The following is a 19,475-nucleotide window of genomic DNA, read 5'->3' on the forward strand; positions in this document are numbered from 1 at the left end:
ATCAAACCATGAAAACTGTGAGAAAAGTCCAGGTTATCACATAAAAAATCATTTTTTGAGGTCTGAAAAAATACATTATTTTGATTTTACTTTTTCGGTTAGTTTTCATTTTCTGCAAATAGAAACAATATTTTTCATTTGAAATTTAGGAGAAATATTGTTAATAGTCCACTGAATGAAACAAATAGCTAAACACATAAATAGAAAATAAAAAAACTGAATATCATTTTAAAATGGTCTCTTAATGGCTGTGAAAGATTAAATAAATATTCAGTATCTCCATTTCTTTCAAAGATCCTCAAACAATACTCCTCATCTACTTTTCTATGCGTGTGTGTGTATTTTCACACACATGTTTGTAACCGTCCTGTTGCGTCTGTAATGACAGAGTCCCAGAATGCTCTGCAGCCAATTAGCCTGCCATAATTACCCAGAACCCCATTGAGCCGTCAATCAAATGGGAGCTGCACAGGAAGTCCTCCCTCCCTCCGTTAACAGAGGAAAGTCTCCACTGAGCCCCCCCCCCCAATTAAACCCACACTAATCTAATATTAGAGCAGGATTAACCCTCTCGCTCTCTCTTTCACCATATCTCTCAGCACTGGTTTTCCTGACATCTTTGATTCTCTATTATCCATCTTTCCACCTCTTCTCACTCATAATTGTGCTCAGCACAGGCCAAAACACGTTTCTACAGATGTTTCTGTGATGCCGAACACTAATGCCGCCCCTGCCTTCGTTCCTATAAACTTACAAATGTAAATACCTGCTGTATCTTTGCACAGGATTTGTACATATCTCAAGTTTACATAATTCTTCAAATGTAGTTAAAACCAACCCCAAGTCAACATGAAGTTAAAGCTGGCCATATTTATACATTCTTGGTCTCATTGTGAAATGGCACATATGGCAGATTACAAAAGTTGGTTATGAAAAGCTGGTTCAAGCTAGTTTATGATGTCAGCTGGTCTACCAGTCATTGAGAACTGGTCTGAGATAAGGATCACGAAACCATTTTGGAGCCGCTAGAAACCAGTAGCATTACAATAAATGAATAAGAGAAGAATGTGAATTTCACTTACACAACAAACAAATGAAAAACACATTTCAAACTTTAGGGCAACTCTGATTTAATGTGTTGAAAGTGCTCTAGATGTCAGAGAGGACCCGCAGGAACTTCAGCACGCCGTAGATCTCCATTGTCTTACCTCTGTGAAGTTTTCTTGTATTTCCTCCTGTAATATAAAAGAAATAAAATTGCATTAGATTTTATTCCGTGTACAATAAGAACCAAAGGACAAATGATTTCAGATGCAACGAGATCAACTAAACTGGTGCTGAAGCTTTTTTATTATTTTTAAGAACCAAAGTGCAGAACGCATGTGAATTTTTTAACATGTTTAACAAATGCAGATGCATTAAAAAAAAACTAAAAAGTTCATAATATGTCACACAATGAATCAATATAAAAATGTACTCATCCTCATGTCATTCCAAATCTTTATGACTTTCTTCTGCAGAACACAAAAGATATGTTGAAAAATGTCTGTGGTTTTGTGTCCATAATTTGAAAGTTAATGGGGTCCAACGTTCTTTTTTCCGCAGAAGAAAGTCATACAGGTTTGTAATGACATGAGAATAAATGATGAAACAATTTCACTGTTGGGTGAACTATTCCTTAAGACAAAGACTACCTTAAACCTCTACTGTAGGCTATTTTAAAGCATCACTGTCTCTGGTATGTTTACAATGGCTTGTTGCTAACAGCCCATATATACGTGAATTTCCTCTAAAGACCATTAAGAACATAAGGACAGTGAAGCAATTAGTCAGCGCACAGAAAGACGGACGCCCATTCATTACGCGTCTCTGCCGTAAGCCACCACATCACCAGCCCCTGTAATTGCTCCGTGCAAACTCTCTCTCTCGTTCTCTGTCTATATTCTCTTTTAAGTCTCTGAACACGGCCCTGATTGCTCCCTCACAACATTAAGCTGTTGTATGCACACAAGGGCACGTGCATAACCACATCCACGTATGCGACAGCTGCGCACGCTCAAAGCTTTCCCGTAAGATTAATGTTGATAGATTTACAGTCAAGCTGCGGGAAATCTTTAACATCTACATTTATCCGCAACAGCTTCATTTTCATAACTGAAACACGCAAAACAACTTAACATCCTGTGGACTGGACTGACATTCTGTGACGGGCAGCAGTCCAAAATGAGCAAAGGCAGTGATGCAGATTAGACAGAACAAGTTCCTAAAAAATGAAAACTGTCATTTTGTTGCAAAGTTTCATTTGATAAGCTGCTCTTTCCCAACATTACCATGTTCTTATATATATTTAAATATGATTATTAGATTTTGGGTTCCTCGCAAAAATCTTGACGTTTTATATAAGAAGAGTTTGGTTCCAAAACGCGATAAACGCCATTTAAAAAAAATGAGTTCCCTATCAATACTTCACTCGTACTGCGTAGCAGGACGCTATGGGGGAAAACTCCTTTTTCTCCGATGACTGAAGCTTTACAATAACTCAGTGAATACTGCACAACCATTGGTGCGTGCAAAGTAAAACTTTGAGCCAATGGCAGCGAAACTGCACGGACCTATGGCAATGGCGCCCGCCAAAAAGGGTGGGGCTTATGGCTATATAAGCAGACACATCGCCGTAGGGTCCTCACGCTACTCGGACTGATAGCTTCGCCGTCAAAAAAGCATTGCAGCGGACTGGACCTCTCTGCTCAGCGATTTCGCTGGCTTTTCAGCAGCGCTGGTTCCTTTTCCCTGCCGCCATCTGGCAAAGCTCTAAAAAGCAAATTTCCAGAGCAAATTTCCTGAGCAAATTTCCTGCGGCGTTGTTGCAAATGCCGCGCCGTCACTGTCATTCGTGTGGGTTATCCCTGCTTGCCGCAGATGGTCACGGCGAGTGCGTCTCATGCTTGGGAGTTTCCCACGCTCAAGACGCACTCAGAGAGACGGAATGCCCTCATTGCGAGAGCATGAGTCTCTCCTCTCTGCGCTCGTGGATAGCTTTCTTTTCAGAGAGCGAATCCGCTTCTCGATCCCTCCCGCTTCACTCTACGGAGACGAAGCAGCAGGGTAGAGGAACTAAGCACTCGGGGAAGAGCGAGCTCACATCCCCTCAGCATGCCTCGCCTTCTCCACAGAGAGAAATTTCGCCGGTTCGTTTTTCCCAGGCCGACCAGCGTCCGCCGGCGTCCTGTCTCGTTTGGCGGAAGCGAATTCGAGGAAGATGACAGCATGTCGTTAGCGGCTTCAGACGAGGAGGAGCTGTCGGGCTCGGTTTTCGACCCCGCCCCCCTGCCGTCTATAGAGCACAGCGAACCCACGCCGGGTCTGAATTCCGAGCTTTTTCGGGTCCTTACTAAGGCTGTGGAGGAGCTGGGCTTAGAGTGGTCCTCTCCGGAGTAACCTGGTCGCAGCCACCTGGACGAATGTTTCCTGCCGGGGCGCCGCCAAGCCCCTCGTCAGCGGACTTCACCGTTCTTCCCGGAGGTTCACGATGAACTCACCAGGTCATGGCGCGCCCCCTACTCGGCCAATCTACGACCCTCTTCTTCCTCCGCTCTCACCTCGGTTGACGGCACAGAGGAAAAAGGATTTGAGAAGCTGCCTCCCCTGGATGAGTTGGTGGCCGCACATCTGTGTCCGCCCTCGACCATTGGTTGGACGGCAAAAGCGGCTCATCCCTCTAAGCCATGCAAAACCACCTCGGCCCTCGCTGGACGCGCATTCTCGTCCGCTGGCCAAGCGGCTTCAGCATTGCATTCCATGGCAGTGCTTCAAGTGTACCAGGCCAAACTCCTCCAGGGCATAGACGAGTCCGGTACCAATATCGCGCCCTTCAAAGAACTGCGGCAGATCGATGGCCAGTCACGTGGTACTCGAGCGCCATCTGTGGCTGACGCTCACAGAGATCAAGGAAGTGGACAAGGTCCCCTTCCTCGATGCTCCTATTTCCGCAGAAATCTTCGCAGGCCATGGAGCACTTCCTGCCCAAGAGACCCGGATCCAGACCTGTGTCGGCTCGCCCCAAGCCAGCGCCGACTCAGCAGCCGGTGAAAGCCACGGCCCCCGCTGCCCAGAAGGTGACAGGAGCTGAGACACGTCAACGATCTTGCTCCGGGAAACGTTTCCCCCACCCTCAGCATCAGGGACCCCGGCCAAAGATCACGCTGGACCCTGCGCCTCAGGCACCATCCTGAGACCGAGGAAAGAAAGAGGAAGGGACCGTGTCTCGGTGCGGCTGGACCTCCTTCAAAGAAGGCTCTTTTGTGCACCCAAACACCCCGTTCTGTGTTCCACAATGTGAACACCGGGTCTGTTCTAACACCCGCACAACCCACCGCTGTTATAGCGGGCACTTATATAAAACACAAACATTGTCAGAAAAAGAGCAACCTTTCTCTTCCACTCTCCACGGGAGTCAAGCCCCCGAAAGGCAGCATACCTCCCCAATGCATTCAACCCCTTGCCATACAGGCCGAGGTCTGGCGGGCCATCCCCGGGGTACCGGATTGGGTAATGGGGATAATATCTTGAGGATATTCACTCCAATTCGCTCGCAGACCCTGCGGTTCCGCGGGGTGATCACCACCCGAGTTCAGAGCGCGAATTCACACATTCTGCGCACAGAGTTGGGGAACATACTGGACAAAGGAGCCATAGAACCGGTTCCTCCAGATCAAACCGAGTCAGGCTTCTACAGTTGCTACTTCCTCGTACCCAAAAAGGATGGCCGTCTCCGCCCCATCCTCGATCTCAGACATCTGAACCACGCCCTTATGAAACGGCGTTTCAGAATGATTACACTGAAACAGATCCTCTCGCAAATATGCCCAGGGGACTGGTTCTTCTCCCTGGATCTGAAAGATGCAAACTTCCACATCCAGATAGCCCCCATCACAGACGATTCTTGAGATTCGCCTATGAAGGGGTTGCATATCAATACATGGTCCTTCCATTCAGACTGTCTCTAGCTCCTCGCACTTTCACGAAGTGCATGGACGCGGCTCTATCCCCTCTCAGGCAGACGGGAATCCGCATTCTGAACTACCTCGACGACTGGCTTGTTCTAGCACAGTCAGAGGAAGAGCTAAGGTCCCACAGGTCCCTCCTCCTCAGCCACCTGGAATGCCTGGGGCTCAGGATCAACCTTGCCAAAAGCGCTCTGTCCCCCAGCCAACGGATTTCGTTCCTGGGGGCGGTTTTTGATACGGTCAGAATCGCGCCAGACGGTGCCCTAGCCATTCAGCAGCTCGCGGCCTCTTTTACACCCGGAGCGCCATGTCCCCTCAAGGTGTTTCAGAAGATGCTGGGTCTCATGGTCTCCGCGTCTCAAGTACTGCAGTTGGGCGTTCTTCGGATGCGACCGCTGCAGTACTGGCTGAAACCGAGAGTTCCCCCATACGCTTGGCGTCTTGGACGCCTACGCGTCTGGGTGGATCAGGTCTGTGTAACAGCTCTAGCCCCATAGAGGAATCCTCTTTGGTTGGAGCAGGGTGTCCCCCTGGGCACAACATGCAGATGAAAGGTGGTCAAAACAGACGCCTCCAACACGGGTTGGGGGGCTCTGTGCGATGGCACACCGGCCTTCGGCCACTGGTCGATTCAGGAAGAGGGCCTGCACATCAACTGCCTAGAAATGTAGGCAGTATGGCTGGCTCTTCGCCACTTCCTGCCGGTCTTACGGGACCGCAACGTCTTAGTCCGATCGGACAGCATGACAGTGGTGTCCTACATAAATCACCAAGGAGGCCTCTCCTCAAGATGCCTTTTTTCCCTGGTACTTCGCCTTTTGGAGTGGGCTCAGTGCAATCTGCACTCACTAAGGGCAACTCATGTGCCGGGCAGACTGAACCAGGGAGCAGATATGCTATCTCGGAGCAACGTCCCTTCAGAGGAATGGACGCTCCACCCCAAGTCAGTTCAGAAAATTTGGGAAGTCTTCGGAAAGGCAGAAATCGACCTTTTTGCCTCAACAGACAACACTCATTGCCCAACCTATTTTTCGAAGGACAGGGACACCTTGGCCCACAACTGGCCCAACCGGCTCCTCTATGCCTTCCCCCCGATCGCTCTCATACCACAGACGATCAGGAGGATCAGAGAACAGGCGCACAAGGTGCTGTTCCTAGCCCCACTCTGGAAGACCCAGCCTTGGGTTGCGGAACTGTCTCAGCTGCTCGTAGAAGCCCCGTGGCCTATTCCCCTGAGACGGGACCTCCTCTCTCAGGCAGGCAACACGATTTGGCACCCCCAGCCAGAGCTGTGGGCTCTGCACCTTTGGCCTCTCGACGGGAGCCTACGGTCCTCCCCGAGAGTGTCATGAACACGATATCACAGGCTAGAGCTCCGTCTACAAGACGACTCTATACCCTCAAGTGGTCTGTCTTCTCCGCCTGGTGTACAACCCGCGGCGCAGACCCAGAATCCTGTGACATAGCACTAATTCTGTCCTTCCTGCAAGAACTGTTGGATAAGGGCCGCTCCCCTTCCACGCTCAAGGTCAAGGTTGTCAATGTGTCAGCAATTGCAGCTTCTCATGCCCCCGTAGCGGGCCAAGGAGTGGGAAAGAACGACTTGGTCATTCGCTTCTTGAAGGGTTCCAGGCGGCTACGCCCTCCTCGCCACCTCACCGTTCCCATATGGGATCTGCCCACGGTGTTAAGAGCTCTGAAGGGTCCTTCCTTCGAGCCTCTGCAGTCTGTGGACCTCCGTCCCTTAATGCTTAAAACCGCTCTGCTGCTAGCATTAGCATCGGTAAAACGTGTGGGCGATCTACAGGCGCTCTCTGTGAGCCCCTCCTGTCTTGAGTTTGGGCCTGACGACTCTAAGGTAGTCCTCAAACCTAGACATGGTTACGTACCTAAGGTGCTCTCTACTCCATTTAGAGCACAGGTAGTGACACTTTCTGCGCTCCCCTCCTCCGAGCAGGACCCGGAGCTGAATCTGCTCTGTCCAGTCAGAGCGCTTAAGATCTACATTGAGCGTTCCGCCCCCTTCAGGCAGTCGGAACAGCTTTTTGTCTGCTTCGGCAACCGCACCAGAGGGTCTCCGGTCACGAAGCATAGACTATCTAAATGGATAGTTGAGGCTATCGCGCTGGCATATTCTTCCTTGGGCCTTCAATGCCCCATGGAAGTTAGGGCCCATTCTACTAGAGGTGTCGCCTCTTCCTGGGCATGGTCTAGTGGAGTCTCCATAGCGGATATTTGTGCGGCGGCCTTCTGGGCTTCGCCTTCCACATTTACCAGATTCTACAGTCTGGACGTTCCGGCCATACAGGCCCGGGTCCTTTCTGCTTAAGACTACTGCTGGGCCGTGGTTGCCCTCAACCACACCAGCGCCTAGCACACTACTGGGACAATTAACCTGATTAGGCCACCTATTAGCTTGGCTTTTCCGCGTTCTGCAGGATTCCCTGCCTCATACCCATCCTCGAGCCACGGCTTTGGGATTATATGGTGTTTTTCGTTCCTCTTGTAGCACGATGGGATTATACTAGTTCCCCATAGCGTCCTGCTACGCAGTACGAGTTAAGTATCGATAGGGAACGTGCTCGGTTACTAACGTAACCTCGGTTCCCTGAGATATGGGAATGAGTACTGCGTTCCTGGCCGTGCTTACAAGCTGCATATGGTTGTCGCTTCAGTCGAAGTAACCTGAGGACCCTACGGCGATGTGTCTGCTTATATAGCCATAAGCCCCGCCCTTTTTGGCGGGGGCCATCGCCATAGGTCTGTGCAGCTTCGCTGCCATTGGCTCAAAGTTTTACTTTGCATGCACCAATGGCCGTGCAGTATTCACTGCATTATTGTAAAGCTTCAGTCATCGGAGAAAAAGGAGTTTTCCCCCATAGCGTCCTGCTACGCAGTACTCGTTCCCGTATCTCAGGGAACTGAGGTTACGTTAGTAACCGAGTACGTTTCCGCCTAAATCAGTATTGTATCAGGTCGGTATTGAAAAGTCACTTTTTAATTTTACGCAAAATGCGATATCTGCCGTGTTATTATTCTGTCATGTTTTCTCCCTTTTTCCCCAAACCGCAATATACGCCAGTCTCACTTCTCTGCAGAATGCGATATATCCGCTCAACCAATCACAGCACACCATTCCACGCATTGTAAACAGTAATGGTGGCGCTCTGAATACGGTCGGCATCCTATTTTACCTGATCTACTTTGTACTTTGTGTTCAACAAACAAACAAAAAAATGAATAATTGTGACGGCATTGATGAACCTGTGCTGGTTTCTGCGGTGGGGAAGAAACGTAAACCATCGAAATCTAATAATTTACGTGAGGAGATTAAGAAAATGAGGCAGTAATTTGTAGCATTACAAAGATGACACGTTGAATGAATTTTAGGAGCGATGACTGATTGAATGTATTTTTAGTCCAGTGCCTGTATGTAAGATTAGTATTGTATTGAGTTCAGAGGCTGTCATATGTGGATCAACTCACTTTGTTGTGTATTTTCAACAGTTTCATTATGAAAAATAACTTGTATATTGATTCAACGGATTTATTGCATTTTGAAAAAAAATTGTCATGGCTTTATTGCATTTTGGGGAAAAAATGATCAGTTTTTATAATAAGTCTTTTAAAATCAAAATCTGGATTTGAATTTTTTATGTTACTAGAACCTAAAGATGCTATGTGAAACTTTGAAACAGAAAATAGTGGTTTTCATCTTGCCACTTTCTTTGTAAAGAAAACACATTTTTACTCAGATTAATCAAAATGGATTTATAGTGTTTTGGAACCAAACTCTTAATATGTATATATATATATATATATATATATTATACAGAACATTTGTTATGATAAACCGTTTTTAAAACATTCTTATGTGACCCACACAAAGATCAAAACAATGTCAATTTTTTTTTTCCTTATGCAAACTGTTATTTTTTGTATGTTATTCAATTAAAAATAAATACATTTTATGTTAACAACTAAGACACAAAATCTCTTAAAACTTGACAAAACTACGAGTTCAACTAATGCATTCAACCGTCTGTGAGGAGAGGCAAGGATAGGTAAGTAAAAAGCCTTTTATTCTGTCTTTTCTCCTCTCTCTCTCTCTTTCTCTTTTCATCTTCACACATTGTGAGGAAATTGCATTTCATTCACTGAGTCTTGAAGCAATAAGAGACTTCTGAAGAGTCGCCAGCCACCAATAACAGCCAGAGAGAAAAACTGATTGACATCAAAGAATTGAGTTTATGTCTACGGAGGAAGAATTTCTTTCATAAAAATATGAGAAGCATTTGAAATACATTGAAGTGACCAGTTCGCTGTGTTGAGAGAATCTCAAAACACTTCACCTGAAGCATGAATACGTCACAGGACAATAAGAATGTCCAGAAAATTTACTGTAAATATTTATGACGTGTGTTTATTTTAAATTAACAGATTTCATGAGAATGTCAAAAAATGGTCAAAAAACACATTCGGATCACATTTCACCTAAAATGAAAAGATTTGCATTGTAATGCTATTTCTATGATTAAGCATAGCCCCCACTGATTTGTATTATAATTCAAAAATTTGTTTAAAAATAACAAAAATCAAATGTAATGTTAAAGGTGTTCCTACTGTGTTCCTACTATGGAAGTCAACGGGGGGCGGGATCTGTTTGGTTATAAGCATTCTTACAAATATCTTTCTCTGTGTTCACCAGAACAAAGACATTTATACAGATTTGGAACGACTCAAATGTGAGTAAATGATGACAGAATTTTCATTTTTGGGTGAAGTATCCCTTTAAAAATATTTTTTACGCAATGGAAAAGAATCACATACAGATTTGTTACATTGAAAAGAATATAAAGATGATGTTCTTCACTTTCATGAAAATAACAGCACCATGCAAAACTGGGATTGATTCTAAAAACAAAAGCTTAGGCTTTTTGTGAAAGACCTTGTATATTTTTTCTTTTTGTGGTGAAAAGTGACCTGGACATACTTTTGCATACACAAACACAAGACAAGAAAACCTGTTGAAATACTTACAGTCCCCGCAATCGAAGCCAGATTTTCTCGATCTGGTCCGGCTGTAAATACTTGAGCGACGTGCTTTCAAACTCCTCGATCTCTCTGGTGGGAGATTCCATGATGCTGAGGCAGGAAAAAACTTAATCCCAGAGACGGACGAGAGGAGAAACGCTCTTCAGAGCAGTTGTGTTCAGGACCCTGCAGATGTCATGCCCGTGACTCGAATGTGCTCCGCTCCGAGTTAGAGCACAGGACTGTGTGTGTGATAGCACTGCAGTGTCGTACGCTGCACTTCTCTCTCTCTCTCGCTCCCCCTCTTTCAGAAATACAGCGCAGCACAGATTAACCCAGACTTGTGATTTCATGAGTGATGGTGGGGAGGTGGAGCAGACAGACTGAAGCCTCCAGCGATGAAGGTCCCAGTGTGCAGCCTGATCAATAACTACATGCTGTTTCTCAATCCCAAAGAAAAAACAATCAACGACATCTCTTTAATATTCTTTTCCTAGACATCAGTGGGATTAAGTGGAAAGCAAATTTAAAACCTCAGTAATCTAAAATGCGTCTTCTACGAAGTCTGCACGCGTGTTATCTGAGATTTACTGTTATACTGTCTGATTTACTGTTATTTCTTCAAAGAAATTCTAGATGAAAAATCCAAGCCAAACGATGCTTTTGGTGTGGTCCTTCTTTGCCTCAATATTAAGGTTTTTTTTGTTGGTGTGAAATCAGTTTGTGAACTTGGGCTCTGACGCTGATGACACAAGACCACCACAAATCAAACCCGGGTTCAAACCGAAGCAAACCAAGTGTGAATATTTTTCCCCTCCGGGTGTCTTTATCATGCAGGTGAAAGAAAACAGAAGGGATGTGTGTGTGTGTGAGTGAGAGAGAGAGAGAGAGAGAGAGAGAGAGAGAGAGAGAGAGAGAGAGAGAGAGCGAGAGACAGAGAAAGAGAGAGAGAGAGAGAGAGAGAGAGAGAAAGAGGGGGGACGTTCAATCGAGAGTTGAAGAGCATGAAAGTGATTAATCTTTTACAGAACTGAGATTTAATGTTTGTTAGACGAATTTGCCACTGTCTTACGCACACACACACACAAAACATTCACACAAACAAACATTCTCTCGCACATTCAGCATTAACAGATGAGAAACACATTTGTGCCGTCATGAAATTTGAAAACAACATTCTGGTGAATAAACGTTGAAGGAGTTTGATGGAGTTTATCTCGATCCTCTCAGAACACACCCACAAACCAATCACTGACCGTCTGATTTACTTTTGATGAATCAGATAATCATATTCTTTCTAAGAAATGTAGGTCAAATAATCTGTATGTATAATTTTGGACAGAGATAAACTATTTACATTGTACATTCCTTCAGTGTTGTTCAAACCATTCGCTAAGAATTAATACTGTTCCATTGTCTGAAGTAGGACCATATTGCTCGCTTCTGAAAAATGGACCAGACTAAACGTCAAACATCAAAAGTCTGGCTCTGTGAGATTGCGGTTTTGGTGACTGACATCTCACACAGATCTGATATTTTTAAACCAGTCGATTACTACGATTCGATTTCAGAGGTTTCTGGAGGTTGCATTTTGCTGTCTCATTTAAATAACCGTAATATAATTGTATATTACTTCTCGTAAGTTGTAAAAAAATATAGTAATGCTTTCTAAGTTTGCAACGTAATAGTACCGGAAAGGGTGGAATCTGCTCTCTGTCCCAGATCGTTGTTTGCTGCAATATGCTGTGATTGTCGCCAGTTGGCGACCGCGCTGTCGAAACAAATGGAACGCACATTTCAGAGTGGAATAACTGGCTATAGCGTTGTTTTTTGGACAAACCAATGTATGAACTTAGCATGTTTCCTAAATGTCTACGAACATATGAAGGTATTGTTTTGATTTAATACAGTAAAATTATTACATATAGCTCCTTTAAGGTGGTACTATTACGTTGCAAACTTAGAAAGCATTACTATATTTTCTGATTGCGCTCCTAAAAATTTCAGTCAGGGGCTACAGTGCTCCTAGTAAAAAATGTTAGTCTGGAGCCCTGATCAGTATAGTTTATCACTACAAAAGTTTGATTAGATGTTGAAATGAATTTCACCCATCGTAAACTTGCTTTCTCATATTTTATATCAAATTTGTTTCTCCTAGAAAGCCATGAGATTAGACTTTTAAACAAAGATGCTTGGAATATTTGCTAGTTACAATTGTTTTGTTATTTTATTAACATTATTTGAGTTAGATGTACCTGCCTTATATGTTTGGGCTTTTAGTATTTGTGCATTACTCTGTCGAAATTAGAACCAACTTGCATTTCTGTACTTTATTCATTACAGTAATATAATTTTAAAAAGCTTGAAAAAAAATAGTACAGTACTAGCATCTTAATTCCATAAAATCCTCATTTAGCAGTTAAAAATTCATTTCAAAATTTCAAAATATGACTTAAAGGACTGATCGGATGAGCACTTTCAACAAGTTGGTATGATTTATTAGGGTCTTCATGAAATGTCTGGAACATATTTTGCTTAAAAACACTCAATGGCTGTGTAAACAAAACCCTTTTTGCCTCGTCAAAAACGGCTATGCTCGCAGCAACCCGTTTGGGTGCATGTCTCTTTAAATGATAATGAGTTACAGCGCACCCCACCCCCCTTCTGTCCGGCGTGTCAACACAACACATGTGCAGTACTGCTGCCATGCTAAATTATGTTTCCCGAGCTCCTCTGCGGTTAGTTTAGTTTTAAACGTCTCAAATCATTCGTCCGGAGACTAAACAATCCGTCACAGCAAACAGCGCTCACGTTGTGCGTGTATGCTCGCCTAAAATCCACGGAATGCGCACCTGCAGATCTCAGCTGAATTACGTGGACTTGGTGCTTGTCGTTGACAAGTTATAACGTTACACACACAACGTGAGAGCATAAGTAGTATGCTGTGACAGATTTTTGAGCCTAAGGACGAATGATTTGAGACGTTTAAAACAAAACTAACTTATCCTAATATATATACGGTACATGTACGTCAATTCAGACTGTTGATAAATATTACTTGCATCGGCAGCTTTGTCTCGTTCAGTCGGTCTCGATCCCTCTTGAGGAACAACTTTGAAGCTAATCCTGCTTGTACTGTCCCAGGTTGATAAAGCACTCTGGCTTGAAGTGATTTGCGCAAACAAGCAGGTTTTTACTTATGGTTTCTGAGGGATTTCCACTAAAAATAAAATAAATCCACTCCTGTCTCTTCCTAGGTTTGGACTCTGTGCAGCGACTACATTACATGTTGTCCACGACCTTTAGCCATGGCGTCACGTACACCGCTGTCGCTTGTGAAAACAACAATGGCGGCAGCGTTGTGGGTGGAATTGTGTAGATTAAGGGGCGGTAATATTATAATAAAATCCTGCTTTTACGTCACAACAGGAGCGAAATCTGAATGGCTCGATTTCTAACATGCTTGCAGGGAAAGGCTCATCAAAAAAAACTTACTGGGATCTTGTTTTCACGTTTTCTGGGTTGCTAGATGCACCGGGGACCCGATTACAGCACTTCAACACAGAAAAATTTGGATTTTCATCCGATGACTCCTTTAAAAGTATGGCTATAGACCTCAAGCATGCAAGTGCGGCAAAGAACCAAAAACTTGCATCTGCATTGTTGAGCGACAATTGCCAACGACAGTGCACATCAGCCAGACATTCTGACACTTCGCTGATCAATACCTGAATCATTCCAGTCATTCAGGATGGACTTCAGAGTCTATAAATTAACATTTGACTGCCAACTTCCAGACGCCAAAGAGCACTTCACTGACTGCTGCTGTCAATTCTGTTTCTTATAAGATAAATATTGTCTTAATTACACACACATACTATATATATACTGTATGTAATATTTGGCAAACGTAATGTACATTGTATTGGCAGAAGTGGACAGGCGAGAGGCCAAGCCTCTCCAAGGCTCAACGCTAAGGATTTTTTCAACTGGCCCGGTCGGGCAAGTGATCAAATATTTACTGGACCCACCACAAAAAAGTAATAAATAAATAATATTGCCTAGTTATTTGTTTGTTCGTTGTTTGACCTATGTAATCTTAAATAATAAGGTTATTATACCATAAAAACTATTAGCCTAAAGCCCATTGCACATTGAGTCTGAAATTTCCGCACGTTAAAAAATAAAAACGACCTCACGTTGTGTCAATCACATTTACACACTGCCTCCGATATTTTCGTCCATCATAAAAAAATTCGGACCGGGTTCGATTTTCTGCATTTTTCGCATCCGTAGCAAGCATTTTGAGAGGCGTTTTTTTAACAATTCAGATACCATATAAACGAGAGCCAAATACCAAAAACGCATACGAAAATTTCAGATTGTATGTGCAAAGACCTTAACTGACAGAAATTTCAAATATTGTTGAAGACAACTGACCAGTAAGTGATAAAATAAGAACAAGTAATCAAAGTATCAAATAATCAGTGTTTTGAATGAAATATAGATTAAATCTTACTATATCTTATAATTTAACCAGTCAGGAGCTGTGTTTTTGTCTTCGTCCTTTGTTGTTTGTTGAACATTAAAAAGATCTTAATAATGCTGCTGCCGCTCTATGAGATGCACGGATCTGATTTACTTTAACACGTGTTTTGTTTCCAAACTGTAATGGATTACTTTAACAAGGATACTTGCTATTATGGGCATTTTGGCATCATTTTATGTGCATATGTCTGTTGAAGAGTAAGAAGACATAAAGGAGAACTCAATTCAGCATTTTGTGCCTTGTCTGAGTCTGAACTTTCCGTCCGTGTGCATATTTCTATATGTCTGTCAACTGTCTCTCATGCTGGCCCCGTGCCATCGGGCAGTCCTTATTGTTGAGCCCTGCTCTCAATGTTTTTCCTCCACTAGCTCTATAATCATCTTATAGATTTTGTTTCTTGCCTCGGTGCTCAGTCGCCTTTGAGGGCTTACGACATGGTTTTATGTAAAGCTGCCTTGAAACAATACGTATTAAAACTATTCTTGCCATTTTTATTCCCCTGAAGCATCTTAAGAGAAACGTCACAGACAAAACTGATACCAAAAAAACATTTAGAAATTTGGCTGTGTTTGCTCCTGCACAACACTTATCTTTATATAATATATATATATATATATATATATCTGTATTAAAGTATTCAACTGGTTTACTGAACTCCACCAAAGACGAAATACCGCGGTACGGCTCTTTTGTCACCCTACTCGGCTGTCTTTACCTCTCGGCTGAGAACGAACAAACACGCAGGCAAGATTTGATTTACTTTATCCCTCTTTTTGTTTCTGGTCCTGTTGTATTTTTCCATCTGCTCCACACAATGGGGTCATTATATAAAAAGTTTCCTGGCAACCCACGAAATCCAATAAGGCTGAAAGCCGTGTTGTCCGGCCCGCATCTAAAGCACAGAGATTTGATTCCTCACGCTGGAAATGTTTTTCTCCAGGGAGCCATTCGCAGCCAGCTGTTATCTGCAGAGAAGACACAGCAGCAAGGCTGAAAAACAGTCTGGTGTTTACTGGTCACTTTTAAAGCAAAAAAATACTATATAATAGTCAGCCTATATTCTTCTTTTTACATTAAATAGAAGTCATACAACCAAACATACAAAAACCCAGTACTTATGTGCATTTCTGTTATCATCTTCAATACTTTTTTAAGATGATAATGCTGTGTTAGACATTTACATTATTATGCTATATGTGAAAACATTTTATATTCCACCAAATGTGCTATTTATATACGTTTCAGACATGTTGATCCAGGTGAGAATTCAATGACACAACCCTTGTGTTTGTGAAAACATAACTAAAGGCTGTTAATGTCTTCAAGGGTAAAGGAAGAAAAACACTGACGTTTTCAATCTAGCCAGCAATAAAATCGGCAACTTGTGAATAATGAAATTACCTCACGTCCCCAAGTAAAACAATTCCTGTCCAAACAGACCTAATATCTGTTTATCTCTCTGCCTTTAGTTCATCGCCTCCACCCGTCTCTCCCTCCCCGCTGTTCACTTAAGATGATAACTCACTTCCAGGGGCCTTTCAATTACCTGATGTGGGATGTGGGAGAAAATACCAAGTTTCAAAGACACCTCACTCCAGCCAGGCTTTCATCTGGGCTTCTCTTCGGCCTCTCTGAGCCCTTCAAAGGTCTTGTTTGATGATGCTTTGCTCTTTGTGCCGTTGATGTCTTTTAAGTGAGGTTTATATTTTGCGCTCATCGAGCATGACCGATCACAAGACATATGAGGATACAACTGCAACTTTTGCCTTTCTATCCACCTGCTATAATACTGAGAATGCAACATGCCTGCTTTCCTTGTTTGGTGGTCCAAAATGACAAAAGAAGTGCTAGTCCCGCATTTCAGCCTTCGACGAGCCATATTACACAATTTCAGACCAATTTTGGCCTTCACCGAAGGCTCCCTAGATCAGTGGTTCTCAAACTGGGGGCCGTGGCCCCCTGGTGGGGCCCCAAGATGGATCCAGGGGGGCCACAGATTTTGTGGCATTTTGTGAAATATAGAAATGTATCATAGATTTTATGCAATCAAACATCAGAAAAATGACACCACCAGCCCAAATAATTGAGGTTCCAGCATTGTATAACTGAATGTTTTTGGTTTAATTAAAATCCTAAGTTTAAGATTATACGTCTTTATATGGGGGGCCGCAAAGCGATGCACTTAACACAAAGGGGGCCTTACAACGAAAAAGTTTGAGAACCACTGCCCTAGATGCCCAACAAGTGATGTTGTTCTTTAAACAGCTTTTAAAACTCGCTTTAGAGTTAAAGAGAATCCAGCCGACATCACAGCCTACAAAGGTGAAAGTGTTCAAATGTCACAGGTCATTCGCAGCAGCCCTGTTGACACAGGAAAGGTCTCACAGGAGGACATGAAAATGTTTCTCGGTCTCAGATCCCGAACTCGTACAAATTAAAAAACACTCGGGTGCGGGTTCCACCATAAGTTTATAGATGGCCTCATGCATATTGTACACAAACTGCCAAGTGCTTTCTCAAAATCTGATTGGCTGGGGGAACACGGGTGTTTTTTCTAGTCTTAAGGGTAACAAGTTTGTGTTTACAAGTTCTCAGACAGCTGGGCCATGCACTTGCACACAGGGTAGCTAGCTAGATAGCTAGCTATATAAGTAAGACCATCTCCTTAGGGCTGTAGACCGCCCCCTTCCCACCCGTTTTGTACACATGTAGCGAGCTAAAGAAGGTCCATTGGTAACACTTTATAATAAGGTGCTATTTGTTAACAGTAATAATGCATTAGCTAACATTAGCATGAACAATTTCGTTTTTCAGTATTTATTAATCCCTATTAATGTTAGTTCATGGTGCATTAACTAATGTTAACAGACACAACATTTGATTTTAATAATGTATTAGTAAATGCTGAAATTAAAGGGATACTTCACCCAAAAATGAAAATTCTGTCATCATTTACTCACCTTCGAGTCGTTCCAAATCTGTATAAATGTCTTTGTTCTGATGAACACAGAGAAAGATATTTGGAAGAATGCTTGTAACCAGACAGATCTCGCCCCCCCATTGACTCCCATAGTAGGAAAAATTACTTTACTTTGTTGTTGTTCTGTTGAACACAAAAGAAGATATTTTGAAGAATGTAGGACAGCAAACAGTTCTGGGGCACTTTTGACTACCATTGTAAGTTTTCGTACTATGGGAGTCAATGGGGGGCAAAATCTGTCTGGTGGTTATAAGCATTCTTCCAAATATCTTTCTCTGAACAACTCGAAGGTGAGTAAATGATGATAGAATTTTCATTTTTGGGTGAAGTATCCCTTTAACATGAACTAACATTAATAAATTCTGTACTAGTATTGTTCATTGTTAGTTCGTTTTAGCTAATGCTTTAACAATTGTTAACAAAAAGCACCTTTTTGTAAAGTGTTAGCCTACGTTTCATTTTAGCAAGCATTAGACAATGAAGCGATCCTAGCATGCAACCATGTGTTCAGCAATTTGATTTGCAATTTGTGACTTTTAATCTTGTATTCAATTCTAAAATTTAGCTTGAGACAGAGAGAGAGACAGAGAGAACTTTGTTGAAAACATTGTTACGGATAATTACAAAGAAGTCTCAGATGACTTTAAAACAAGTCTGAGATTTAAAGAGTGTCATTAATGAACTCCTGTGAATGATGTGAAGTTTCTGACGTTTTCCCAATAGTTTTTGGTCATTTTTCTTTCAGTAAGCAAACAAACACAGCTAAATGACTCATAGGTGCGCTGTATCGGTTATGTTCAATTTGATTTAAAGTGTTTTTCCGTGTAACTAAAGAATGGCGTGCAATTATTTATTCAATCTTCAGACGGCACTTGAACAAGCTGCTTTAATGAGGACCTAACAACAGCAAACAGAATTGCTAACCAACATTAAGAACAGACTGCGTTTAGGGAAAATCATTTTTATCAGCAAGCAATTATCAACATCTTGCCTGTGAATATTATATTCTTAAATAATGAGTCTACAAAGCGTTGTTGTTCAAACAGAGTAATGATTCTTTACTATTAAGAGCATGCACAATAACAAGAGCTTATATCTAAAAGACAGATCCACATCAGCCAGACATTCAGACACTTCGTGATCAATACCTGAATCATTCCAGTACTTAAATGACATTCTGAAATAATGAGTATAAAATTTAATTTGTTATACTTTATGGAATACGGACATTTTCCTTTGGACTGTTAAACGGGTAATACGTGTTACAATTGTTCCCCTTTGATAACACGTGGATGAAGCCATACACGGCCAACAATTCTAACGATGCTACTAAGCGAAAGGACAAGGATGATCCTAAAACATCGAAATCTGTGATGACGCAAGATGAAGCTGCAAGTAATGACGTTGTGATGACAGATCACTCGTATACATTCGAGAAAGATCTTCAATGTATGCCGGATATAGACGACACGCCAGAGAAACCTCGCTCAAAGAAACTAAAAGAGGAGCCGTCACTTCTTCAGATGCAGGAGAACATTATAACTCTCTTATCAAAAAAGATCAATGAGAGTTCGGGACACCTGGAGAATCTGAGCAGGGAAAACATGCTCGGCATTGGTACCCTGAAATTAATTAATTAATTAATAGCAAAGTCCACAATGGAGGTAGATGGGTCATTTTAACAGTATCCAGTAAGGGGGAAATGTTTTTATTAGGTACTGTATATGCTTCAAACATTGAAAAGTATAATATTGAATTATTCTCTGGTATTGAAAATGAGGTTAAAGAGGTAAGAGAAAGGATTCCTGATATTTAAGTTGTTCTAGGTGAGGATTTTAATAGTGTCCCAGATGCTAAAATGGACATATTTCCAGTTGCTTGTAGACCATATACTGATTCAGAGTTA

At 42.6% G+C, this 19,475-nt stretch overlaps 1 protein-coding gene across 3 annotated transcripts in view; it reads right to left on the reverse strand.

The window, feature by feature from the left end:
- pde1cb (phosphodiesterase 1C, calmodulin-dependent b) overlaps positions 1 to 19,475 on the reverse strand; it is a 97,667-nt gene that overhangs the window by 51,353 nt on the left and 26,839 nt on the right. Inside the window, exons 1-2 of one of the 3 annotated variants that reach the window (XM_057334608.1) lie at positions 10,047 to 10,416; positions 1,209 to 1,235 (exon numbers count right to left, since the gene is read on the reverse strand). The exons of the other annotated variants lie outside the window; for them this stretch is intronic. Coding sequence (XP_057190591.1) covers positions 1,209 to 1,235; positions 10,047 to 10,147 — 128 coding nt within the window. The 5' untranslated portion in view covers positions 10,148 to 10,416. Of the gene's footprint in view, positions 1 to 1,208; positions 1,236 to 10,046; positions 10,417 to 19,475 lie in introns of those variants that run through there. 3 annotated transcript variants of the gene reach the window in all.

Source organism: Triplophysa rosa, linkage group LG5 (genome assembly GCF_024868665.1).
Source record: "Triplophysa rosa linkage group LG5, Trosa_1v2, whole genome shotgun sequence".
In the NCBI taxonomy this organism is placed as follows: Eukaryota; Metazoa; Chordata; class Actinopteri; order Cypriniformes; family Nemacheilidae; genus Triplophysa; species Triplophysa rosa.